Source organism: Furipterus horrens, unplaced genomic scaffold (genome assembly GCF_987537825.1).
Source record: "Furipterus horrens unplaced genomic scaffold, mFurHor1.1.pri manual_scaffold_6, whole genome shotgun sequence".
Classification (NCBI taxonomy): domain Eukaryota; kingdom Metazoa; phylum Chordata; class Mammalia; order Chiroptera; family Furipteridae; genus Furipterus; species Furipterus horrens.
The window spans coordinates 95,039,016-95,050,823 of NW_028327176.1; the positions used below are offsets into that span (position 1 = coordinate 95,039,016).

General features: G+C 56.7%; 1 protein-coding gene across 6 annotated transcripts in view; it reads left to right on the forward strand.

Moving 5' to 3' along the window:
- Nucleotides 1-10,253, forward strand: part of FOXP4 (forkhead box P4) — a 49,125-nt gene extending 38,872 nt beyond the window's left edge. For 2 of the 6 annotated variants that reach the window (XM_090282374.1, XM_090282378.1), the window contains 11 exons: nt 16-229; nt 491-595; nt 1,334-1,421; nt 2,452-2,535; nt 2,626-2,830; nt 2,912-2,988; nt 3,728-3,829; nt 7,272-7,393; nt 8,869-8,935; nt 9,490-9,659; nt 10,079-10,253. In XM_090282374.1, coding sequence (XP_090138500.1) covers nt 16-229; nt 491-595; nt 1,334-1,421; nt 2,452-2,535; nt 2,626-2,830; nt 2,912-2,988; nt 3,728-3,829; nt 7,272-7,393; nt 8,869-8,935; nt 9,490-9,659; nt 10,079-10,226 — 1,382 coding nt within the window. In that variant the 3' untranslated portion in view covers nt 10,227-10,253. The remainder of the gene's footprint in view (nt 1-15; nt 230-490; nt 596-1,333; nt 1,422-2,451; nt 2,536-2,625; nt 2,831-2,911; nt 2,989-3,727; nt 3,830-7,271; nt 7,394-8,868; nt 8,936-9,489; nt 9,660-10,078) is intronic. The other 4 variants (XM_090282377.1, XM_090282379.1, XM_090282375.1 and 1 more) reach the window with 3 other exon arrangements.
- Nucleotides 10,254-11,808: the final 1,555 nt, after the last annotated feature.

Sequence of the window (11,808 nt, forward strand, 5' to 3'; positions counted from 1 at the left end):
CTCTCTCTCCCACAGCAGCCGTGTGCCCCACGGACCTGCCCCAGCTATGGAAGGGCGAGGGTGCCCCTGGGCAGCCCCCTGAGGACAGTGTCAAGCAGGAGGGGCTGGACCTCACTGGCACGGCCACCACCGCTACCTCGTTTGCCGCCCCCCCCAAAGTCTCACCCCCGCTCTCCCACCACACCTTGCCCAATGGACAGCCCACTGTGCTCACACCTCGGAGAGACAGGTACGGGGCCCAGTCTGAGGAGGGGGTGCTATAGACCTGCCCAGGGACACACCTGGGCCCCTAGGGATGGCATACGTAGGGGGGTTGGGGGGTGGGGTGAGCTCAGGGACCTGGAAATGTACCCCTCTCCCAGGGCAGACAAAATTGTGCTAGGTCTCTGGGAAACCTGTATTAGGGACAGAAATGTCACCAGCAGGGGAGCTGGGGCTGGGCTGCTAGTGTCTTCAGGATCCCTGACCACTATCTCTGTCCTTCTCCTAGCTCCTCCCACGAGGAGACCCCCAGTTCCCACCCCCTGTATGGACACGGAGAGTGCAAGTGGCCTGGCTGTGAGACCCTGTGTGAAGACCTGGGCCAGTTTATCAAGTAGGTGTCACCCGAACTCTCCTCTCCTCCAGCCTTCCCCGCCCCGAGAAGCCTTTCCACGGGGTCCCTCACGCCCTCATCCCACCACCTAGCTTATCCCTTCGCGGACCTTCAGCCACACTTGCTCTCCTTCTGTCCTCAAGCAGGGACCCAGTTCCTTCTCTGTTCTGATTCTCTCCCTATCACTTCTACCCGCCTCTCCACACTATCCCCAGGCTGCACAGCCCAGCAGGGTGGGGGTGTGAGGACAAGGAGAGGACTCCCGCCTTCCCTTCCCCCGTCCTCCCCCCAGCCTCAGCCCCCATGAGTGATGGCCTAGTGACAGGCCTGGCCAGTGGACAGGCAGGGTGGGAGGCAGACAGGCGGCTGGCAGCAGGCAGCCAGCTGCCACAGCCGTGCCAGGCTCTGTCACTGACTGATTAACTCCGCTGTCTCCCAGACCCTTGCAGCATCAGGGTCAAACAAATTGTTTTCACGCTTCGTCAGAGGTTTACTTAATTAGTTCATTTGCAATTAGATCTCTCTGTAGCTGGGATTTTAGCAAAGACATCAAACGAGGGTGAGGAGAAGGCAGCTTCCTCCTTAGCCCCATTTTTTTCCCCACCCTTTTCTCTTCTTTGTATCTCTTGGTCTGTCTGCTTTCCAGGCTGTGGGCAGGCTTAGAGGATGGGTAGGAGGGTGGTGTTAGAAGGAAACTCAGGGCCAACTTTCTCTTCTCCGCCCCTCCTCTCCCTGAAGACACCTCAACACAGAGCACGCCCTGGATGACCGGAGCACAGCCCAGTGCCGGGTGCAGATGCAGGTGGTACAGCAGCTGGAGATCCAGGTGTGGCCGAAGCTGCAGAGGGACACGGAAGGGAGGCACCAGCCCCTGCCCCACCCACAGCACTGACTTTCCAGGAGGGGTCTTGGGGAGTCTTCTGGAGGGGTCACATGGTCAAAGCTGGCATCTTTTATTTTCCAAGTCCTAATTACCATGGTTAGCTGGATTCTGAAAAGTAAACCAGGATCAGGGTTGTCTCTGCTGGGAGGTCCAGAAAAGAGACTCATACTAATAGAAACAAAAATAATATTTTATAGCTAAAACATTGAGAACTTATTTTGTTCTGTCCTATATACTTGACCTATATAACTCAAGGAATCCTCTGAACAACCTTGTGTAGTAGGTACTATTATTATCCCCGTTTTACAGAGAACAGACACAGAGAGGAGAAGTAATTTGCCTCTGGTCATCCAGCTAGGGGGTAGCACAGCTGGGATTTGAACCTAGGCAGTCTGGCTCCCGAGTCTGAGTTCTATAACACAAGAGTACTCAGGAGGCTCCTCAGGACAGACCATCAGGCAGCCAATCAATATTTACCCATTTCCCTCTGGCACCTAGCAAAGGCCCCTGCCGTGAGATGCTCGTTGTGAAAGATCTATTGAATTTATGAATGGGGGTGAATGAATCATTCATCCATTCCTGAGTCTCCATTCAGTGCATGAGGACCCTCTCACACACAAGTGGCCACTGAACTTGGATGTTGTTCAGCCACAGCCTCTGCCCTCGTTGGGGAGAAAAGGCGTGTGCTGTTAGGAAGAGGGCCCCCGACTGTTGATGAGCCGGAGCCTGGGACACGCAGTCTGGAGGAGAAGCGAGGAAGGCTTCTTGGAACAGGCGGTCCCTGTCCTGGCCTTGAGGGTGTGAGGGGCCAGGGGGCAGGGGACAGAGGGAGCTGGTATGCCGAGGCTTGGAGGCGAGTGGTGGTGGGAATCGGGGTTTCCTGGGGAGTCTGCTGGGATATGGAGGAGAAGAAGGATGTGGCTGCCTCCAGGTGCAGCCCCAGCTCACCTCCAGCCTCTCCGCCTCTCCACAGCTTGCCAAGGAGAGCGAGCGGCTGCAAGCCATGATGGCCCATCTGCACATGCGGCCCTCTGAGCCCAAGCCCTTCAGCCAGCCAGTGAGTGACTCCCCTCCCTGCAGCCCTCCCACAACCCCTCTGGACCCCCACCCTCCAGGCTGGTCTCAGCACCTTCCCCATTGCTCACAGCTGAACCCAGCCCCCGGCTCCTCATTCTCCAAGGTGACGGTCTCTGCAGCAGATTCCTTCCCAGATGGCCTCGTGCACCCCCCCACCTCAGCTGCTGCCCCCGTCACCCCTCTAAGGCCTCCAGGCCTGGGTTCTGCCTCCCTGCACAGTGGGGGCCCTGCCCGTCGGAGGAGCAGCGACAAGTTCTGCTCCCCCATCTCCTCAGGTAAGGGCTGCAGGAGGGGGATTTTTTCCCCCACACTGGGCCCCCCAAATGGCTACCTTATCCTCTGCCTGTCTCCCTCAGAGCTGGCCCAGAATCACGAGTTCTACAAGAATGCGGATGTCAGGCCCCCCTTCACCTACGCCTCCCTCATCCGCCAGGTGAGCATGGAAGGTAGCACAGGGGGTGGCAAGTGGCCCACAGGCTGCCGCAGGGTTCCAGCCTCCAGGAGGATCCTGGGCCAGGGGACATAACTTTCCCCTTCAGACCTGTCCCCTCCTGCTCCCCCTTCTCAGGTGTAGGTGTCTTGTATAGGCTTCAGCTGGTCGCGTGACCGTTTCTCTGGGAGAGCACCCTTATTTTTGCAACTCATACTCACTGTATTCATCCGCTCATTTCCATGTGCACCCACGCCCATGATGCTATTTTCTGATAGATTTATGTTCACTCTTTCTCAGCTTCCTCTCTCTTTCTCTCTCTCTTTCTCACACACACAGACACACACACGCCATCTCAGAAGGTGCCCTTTGCCAAAATCAGGATAAATTCCAAACAGCCTCCACCCCCCAGATATCTCTCCCAAGAATACTACTTTTGTTGCACTCCAGGACAGGGGCCCTTGGAGCCATTTTCCCTCCAGAGAAATTTGTATGTCCCTTGCACAAGTGCACAGCCCCTGAGGCGGGTGTTCCTTTGTGGCTGAGCCATAACCTGCTTGTCCTGCTCAGCCCCCTGAGCGTCACCAGTCCTTATCCACAGGCTTCTGCAGCAAGTCTCCTCTGCTTTCAGGGGATGAGTTCATGGCCAGGCAGAAGAGAGAGATCCTGGGGGGAGAGAACACAAGCCTGGGGCCCTTTGAGGCCTGGACTGAGGGTCCCTTTGTTCCTTCCTTGCCCCCAGGCCATTCTGGAAACCCCTGACAGGCAGCTGACTCTGAATGAGATCTATAACTGGTTCACCAGGATGTTCGCCTATTTCCGGAGAAACACCGCCACCTGGAAGGTGAGGCGTACCCCTCTCACCTGGCCCAGGACCCATCACCCTTGGACAGCACATCCCTTTGAGACTAAGCACACCTAACAATTAGTCATCTCGGACAGTGATCTTACAGAAAGGGCCCCACCAAAGCTCAGGCTAGGCATGTGCCTGTCCTCCCCTACCTCTCAGGGGCCATGGAATGTTCTTCAACTACCTCTTAATGACCCCCTCCCCCTTCTAGCCTTGTGCTGCTTTCTTCTTGGGAAGAAACCCTGCTCCTCTCTTGAGTGCCTCCCCTGGGCTCCAGGGACTCCAGCCCCAGGAGTTGACAATGCCTGAGCCTGGTAGGGAGGCCTGGGTTACATTCACAGGAGACCTTCAGGGTCTGGATATGCTGGCTAAAGGCACATGCTCTGAAGCTGAGGATGGATGGGGGTGGCGGTGCAGGCCTGGACGCATGGATGAACTGAGACCCGTGGACTGTATACACTGGGGCACAAACACAGGCAGTCAGTCACACACTCCCCAACTCTGCCATCGGCTGCAGGAAGATAATTGTCTCCATCCAATTAGTCATTTCAACATCATCAGCCCATAAGAGTTCTCCTGAGGGGCGAGAGGCAGGCAAGGGAGGGACCCTAGAAAAATAGGACACTGAGATGTGGGCTGAGCTGCTAAGCCGTTTGTGTCTCTGTAGCCAGGATGGTCTGTGTGTTTGTTGTAAGCCTGTGTGTGTATCTGTCTGATGGGTGAGAAGATTAGGGTCTTTGCAGCAGAGTCGGAAAACCCTATCTAAATTGGGAGGGGTGGTGGGAAGGAGAGGGAAGTGTTGGGCCCTATGGGGAAGTTCAGACACCTGGGAGGGAGTCCCTGTCTCAGAACCTTACTTGGATCCCTGGTTCTTGGGTCCCCCTGCTGGCCAGTGCAAAAACTGCAGATAGACAGGCCACCTCCCCCCATCCCACCAGGTTTCTTCAAGTGTCCCTAAGGGCTCCTCCCCACCAGTGCCCAGCACTGGGTGGGGTCTGTACAGGGCCTAGCCTTCTCTGCTCTGTGAGTGTGCTAAGTGCAGCAGGAGAGACTGCTCCATGATCTTCCGTATCCCCATGCCCAATTCCCAAAGCTTGAGTGAGAAGCTCTGAGGCTGGGACAGCTACTCTGATTGGCTGTGAGTGATGTCATTCCCTGCCAACCACAGTCCTGCCCTCTCTCTGAGCCAGCAGGGCCTTCCTGGGGCCCCTTGGTGCAGCAGTCTCCAGCCTCCAGGCTGGCTGGACACTAGGTTTTGTAAATAATAGAGTCCTATATGAGTCATTACAGTTATTGTCTAATGTTCGCTTTAATGTTCCATATTAATCCTTTGCCTTTAGGGGCGACAGTATAGAGCCTCACTTCCATTAGACAGTCTCTTCCTTGGGCACAGCATACCCCACTCACCCACCCACCCTCCTTTTCCTGTTCTCTTAACTGCACCACCTCGCTGAAATCTTGATTCTCCTTTCTTGAGATCAGGGGGAACTGGTTTAGGTGACTTCCTTAAACACCTGATGATTGTCATGAGCCACCCTGCGCCATAGCCCAATGCCCTTGGCCTTTCACGCCACCTTCAGCTGGTTGCCCGGCCGTGATCACCTCAGTGGTGTGTCTCTCGCTCCGGAGCCTTCACCTTCATCTCCCCTCACCTAACCTGAGCCCCAACAGGAAGCTGGCTGAGTGACTGGGTGGGTGACCTTCCCAGTTAGCAGTGCTCTGCTGCTGCTTCCGCCACTTGGGGCACAGCAGACTCACGTCCAGGTCCACTTTGACCTTCAGGAGTTTTGCACCTTCATTTATGTCGCGTGGGAAATGCACCCTTTCTGCACCCAGCTCTTTCCCTCCCGCCTCCACTTCCCACTATTCATCTCCCCTTGAGGTCCCTCTTCTCAGCTATTTCAGCTTCCTTTCCTCCCTCCTCCTTCACCCCTCTAGCCCCCACGCGGAGATGCTGTCCACTTCAGACCAGGGCAGAGGGGTCAGGATCTAATGCCGGCCAGGCCAGCTGCCGTTCATCCAGGGACAGAGCTGCCATCTGCCAAGCTGGTGGCCCTCTCCAGCCCTCCCCCTGTGTCCATCCCCTTCCAGGGCCCATGTTGTGGGCCCATCCTTTTGTTTACTCAGCCCCCGCCAGACCCCTTAAATTGCCGTTAATGTTTCAGTGTAACGAATTAGTCTCTCATCACGAATCAGGCTTCGAAATGAGGGAAAAAAGCCCCGGTGAGGCCATCCTCGGAAATTGGGGTCATTCTCATTTGCAAAGCGGAGGATCGGAGCCCCGTAATGCGGGCAAATTTATTCCGAGGCAGGAGCCCCGGCGTGATTAGGCCCTTTGTAATTATCGCTCCAAGAGATTCCACTCCAGCCACCCGCCTCCCTCGTGGATTAGCAAGCGAGTCGGAAAAATACACAGGATTTAATTAGAGGCAAATTAAAATTGGTAATGAAATCGGGCCAGTTGCAAGTGGCAAGAGTTGGAAGGAGGAGAGGGAGAGGGGATCTCCAGGGGCACAAGCTGCCCGCCCTGCCTGCTTTCTTCCCCATTTAGAAATGTAAAGAGGAGACAAGATGGGGACAAGGGAGTAGGGGTGAGGGAGGACAGGTAACAGGGACAGGGACAGCTGGGGGGCGGGATGAAGCTGAGAGAGAAGAATGCAGGGACAGGACTGAGGGACATGGCAGGGGAAGTAGGTGGATTAGGGCCCTAGCCCAGGCTCCCAGGGTGGGGGGGCAGGAATTGGGCCAAGCACCCCCACCTTCACCCAAGTGTCCTACAAACCAGATGACCTCAATTCTAGAAGTTGTCCTGCCAGAAGGAGGTGGAAGCCACAAGGTGACTTCTCCTTTTTCTCTCCTCCTGCCTTATAGCTACTAAACCCACACTCTCCTTTCTCCAGTTTATTTCAGCAAGTACGTATTAGGCCTCTTCTGTATACCCCATGCTGTCAATAGGCTTTCTCTTCTGAGGCACAGCTCCAAGCCATGGGCCCCCCACTCCCAGAGGTGGAGAACAGCTGCAGTGAGAGGTCTGGGGTTATTCCCAAACCTTTAAAAGCTTAAAGGAAATTCTGTAGGCACCTGAGATAAGGTGTCCCAGGCTCACTGAGGTGCCAAGGCCTGATTGTGACCTCTTAAGAATCAGAAGCCCCGAGTAACAGCTACATGTCTGATTAATGATAATGGAAAAGCAAAGTATTACTAACTACATATCATTTAGTTGGTAGACAGAGTTTTCCACAATTTGGCAGGAAGAAGGGGGCAGATAATGGAATGGGCTACCAGTAATGAAGACATGGGGAGCCATAGACTCCAAGGAGGAGGGGCCTTCTGTCCCCTGTGGCCAGGGAAGGTGGGACAAGGTGTGCTCACCTAAGCAGAGGCGGGGCCCAGCAGGCTGCCTCTGAGCACCTGCTCCTGGTCACTACACCCCCAGAATGCCGTGCGGCACAACCTCAGCCTGCACAAGTGCTTCGTGCGTGTGGAGAACGTCAAGGGCGCTGTGTGGACTGTGGACGAGCGGGAGTATCAGAAGCGGAGACCACCAAAGATGACGGGGTATGTGGGCCCAGACCTGGGCGTGGGCCAGATCACCACCATGCCTCCCCAAGTGCACCAAATCCTTCCCACTTTGGGGGTGAGGCAGGCAGAAAAGGGGTGCAGAAACTCAGGGGAGACTGGACCTGGAAATGACAGATGATTAGAAAGAGGACATTTATGTCTTATTCTAGCCTTACTTCTGACTTAGGGAAGGAGCCGAGGGCATATTTCACTAGGAGACGAGCCCCAGGTGTCCATGGCCAGAGCTGGGACGTGGACAGATTCTAGCCACTGTGGCCATTGGTGAGGGGGCTGCTGTCCCCAGGGCCACTCTCCCTCATCTTACCACAGGAGGAGCCAACATCTGAGATCCCTGGGCCCCAACTCCGTTGTATAGGAGAGGAGGCCCAGAGAGGACAAGGGCTGGAAGGGACGTCACACAGCAGATTTATGGCAAAGCTGAGTCTCCAACCTTCTATATTTTGTGATCTGTTCAACTGCATGGCATTTTCAGTGAAAACTGAGGAACTTGGGGGAGGGTCAAAACCTCCTCTCCAGGCTTCTCTTCCAGTACCAGAGGCCTCCTCCCTACTCCAAACACCCTGACTCAGGCCACTCTGCCTGTGCTCTTGGCCCCAAGGTCCTGGGGAAGGGAGAGAGGTCTGAGGCAAGTTAGATGGATCCCTCTGTGGGTGCCTGTTCTCCTCAAAGATCCTTTCTCCCCAGACAGGAGCCTCTCTACCCCCAGCAGTTGTGGGGGCTGGAGCAGTGTCAGGGCCTGGAAAAGGGAAGGAAGTCATCCCCTTCTGAGTGCCCCCACATGCCAGTCACACTTGATATCTTCACATCTTATCACCCACTTCAGGAGACCTGGGTTCAGATTACTTCTCACCAGCTGTGTGACCCCTGAGACACTAAACTGGGGGTGATCACTGTGGAAAAGACACAGTGTTGAGCCGTTGTTTTCCCTCACCCACCTCCCGAATACCTTCCTGTGCAGAAAAGCCTTTGGTATGGACCATGTGGTGACTGTCTGAGCATGTGACTCATTAGGTGTCGCAAAACTCAGGCGGGCAAGAAAGTGTGGATCTTACAAATACGGGACTGTCAAGGCTATAGCCTGGACCTTGCCAAACACTGGAAAATCTAAACGAGAGAGAAAAGGTGCTAGGGCAGCACAGTATGAAGACAGACATTGGGAGGGGTCCCTGTCCCCACTTACCAGCTCTGAGAGGTGCTCCAGAGCCCCTAAAGCCCCAGCACCTCACCTGTGTGGGGCCTGTTGGTACCTGCTGTGCCAGGTCATCATGAGGATTGAGTACGGTGGGGCACACACAGGCTTGGCAGATAGTGGCCACCCCTGCTACCCCCCCACCTCACCCCAGGGTAATGAATGGGACAGTCCCTGGCACAAAGCAGGCCTTTAGTCATGGTCAAGGTGAATGAGTAGTAAGTGAATGAGCAAACCAAACACTGCCTTCTCTCTCCTCCAGGAGCCCCACCCTGGTGAAGAACATGATCTCCAGCCTCAGTTACGGAGCACTTAATGCCAGCTACCAGGTGACTGGGTCCTTCCCAGAGTCCACCAAACGACCACCTGCCCCCTCCTGCCCCCTCGATTTCCCTTCATTACACACTGGTCTGTAGAGACCCTCCCCCACTCTCCCTGCTGAGGACCCATCTGTAGGAGGAGGGGAGGAGGAAGAAAAGCAGGGAGAAGGCTGCTCTGGGTGGCCAGAACCCTGACCCTCTGCCCCACCTCAGCTGCAGGGGGAGGACCTCTGCTTTCAGGGCAGGTCTGGTAGAGCAGGGCAGGGCAGAGCAGGGAGGGTGGCATAATGAACAGGGTCTCCTTCCCTGGCTCGTCAATCTGGAGGTTCTTTCTCTTGGAAAGGGGCTAAGTGAGGCCTAGATTCCCAGGAAAGCTGGAAGGGAGGAGGTCAGGGTCAGAGTTCTGGCCTTGGGAGATGTGTGGTATTCTAAGGGGGCTGCTGCCTAACATCCCAACGGGGCCAGCGCACAGAAACAGGCGCATGGGAGGTTCTGTGGGGTGGGGAAGGGGCAAACCCTGACTAGGTGCAGCCCACTGACGGGGCCTACCCTGTGCCCTCCAGGCTGCCCTGGCCGAGAGCAGCTTCCCCATCCTCAACAGCCCTGGCATGCTGAACCCTGGCTCCACCAGCAGCCTCCTGCCCCTCAGCCATGACGACGTGGGTGCCCCCGGGGAGCCGCTCCCCAGCAATGGCAGCAGCAGCCCGCCTCGCCTCTCGCCACCCCAGTACAGGTGAGCACACAGCATAGACCCCACCCTCACTGCCCACAGATGACAGGAAGGGAGACTTGTTCCCCTGCAGGTGGATTGCATCTTGTCACCCTCCCCCTATACCTCTCCCACTGGGAGAAATAGCCTCTTTCCTTTCTTGTTGGTCCTTCTCTCCTTCCCTTCCTCTCTCCTCCTCCCTTTATTCCCTCTTTCTTTCTATACCCTCTTTTCTCCTCTTCTTTCTCTCTTCTCTCCCCTTTCCTTTGACAAGAGCCCTGGAGATCCATCAGACCTAAGATGTCAGGCCCCAGTGGCTCACAGACGATAAGGTCCTGGGGAAGGAAGTTGTGGACACCCCACTGTGCCCCAAAATTCTGGATACGTTTTCGAAGGGAGCAGGGAAGGCCACCAAGGTGTTCCCATGATTCCTTGTGTCACAGCCACCAGGTGCAGGTGAAAGAGGAGCCTGCGGAGGCAGAGGAAGACAGACGGCCCGGACCCCCCCTAGGGCCCTCCAACCCCAGTACTGCGGGGCCTGCCGAAGACAGGGACCTGGAGGAGGAGCTGCCTGGAGAGGAACTCTCCTAAGGGCCTCTAGGGGCAGGCAGGGCAGGGGTGAGACCCCCTCCTGGAACCCAGGCCCCACCTACCCCCACTCCACAGCCCCGCCCAAACCTCAAGGCACTTCCGGGACTCAGATGGGGGTGGGGGGTGGGACTGGCCAGCAACTCCCAATGTGACCTGACTGACAGATGACTGGGGCTGGGATGGTCCCGCCCCCAAGGGGAAACAGAAGCCCTGGTCTGGGACCCGCAGAGGACAGGGAGGGCCCAGGCCCCTCCTCAAACCCTCCCCGCCACCAGCAGCAGCAGCAGCAACAGCAGGGTCCTCCTCCCCCACCAGCTCTCCCTACAGGGCCCCGCAGCGCCATGGAGACCCGCAGGCGGGGCTAAGCCACCCCTCTCAGACCCAGGGCCCCTCACACCTGGCACTGGTAGTGTTTTTTCTAGCCAGAGGCCCTCCACTTCCCTAATCTGTGCTCCCTCTCACCTTCTTTTCCATACTGTGAAGAAAGAATTCTCCACCCTTAACCCCTACCCCTGCCCTGGCCTGGGTGGAGGAACTGAGGTTTCCAACTATCCCCAGAAGAACCCAGCCCCCTTCGGCGATGCCCTCCCAAAAGCCACAGCTGGGATGGCACAAGTTGTGTGCCCTGTGGGGTCCATGGGAGCAGGGCCGCCCGGCTCTAGCCCCTCCTCCGATCCGAGATGGGACCCAGGCTGAACTTGGTCTCCACCCACTTGTTGGACGCCCCTGCAGCTGCCCAGAAGACCAGGGAGCACAGGAAGAGGCCCGGTGCTGCCTCCAGAGAGGTCTGTGCCAGGCAGACTTCTGGAGGTGGGGCAGCTGAAGGGAGCCCAGCCACCCCTGAGGCTGGAGTTGGGGCAGAGGTGGTGCCCAGACTGGACTGCCGGAGATACCCTGCCTCTGTCACGGGGAAAGGCCAGGCTGGCACGGGGCTTGAGGGGCGGGTGGGATTAATTTGGCGGCTGCTGTGACACATCAGGTCACTTACGCCCCCAGCCTGTAGGTCCCTTATTGCAGTCCTCCCTCACCCTTCCTCAGCACCCCTTTCCTGTCCCCCCAGTTAAACGGATGACCAAAGACCTTTCTTATGCCGGAAGCAAAAACCAAAACTTTTTGTTGGCTTTTTCCTTTGTCGCCTCCTATACCCTCTGGTCCTCCTGCTCCCTACCCCGGCCCCAGGCTGGAAGCCTTCCCTCCACTTAAGTTATTGTTTTAAACCAAAGTTTACAGTGTCTGTTGGTGGCCAAGACCCTCTCTCTTCACCCCTTCTCTATCCCACCCTGAGGACCCTGGGACTCAGTTGGGGCTGGGGGCCCTGCTCACCTTCCCTCTGCTCTTGCCCAGCCTGGGAGAAGGAAAGAGGGCAGAGGAAGGAGGTGGGCCGACCTCAGCCCCTCCATCCCCTTGGGCACTGGGCACCTGAGCCCTAGTCCCAACCCTGGGCTGCTTCCTGGGGGTTCTCCAGACCCCTCTCTAGGACCAAGTCCCCTATCACACTGGGAGTGTGGATTCCAGCAAAGGAGCTGGAAAAAAGTGAGACTCTCCACAGACCCCCTATGGGGGATCCCAACTTGAGGCCAAG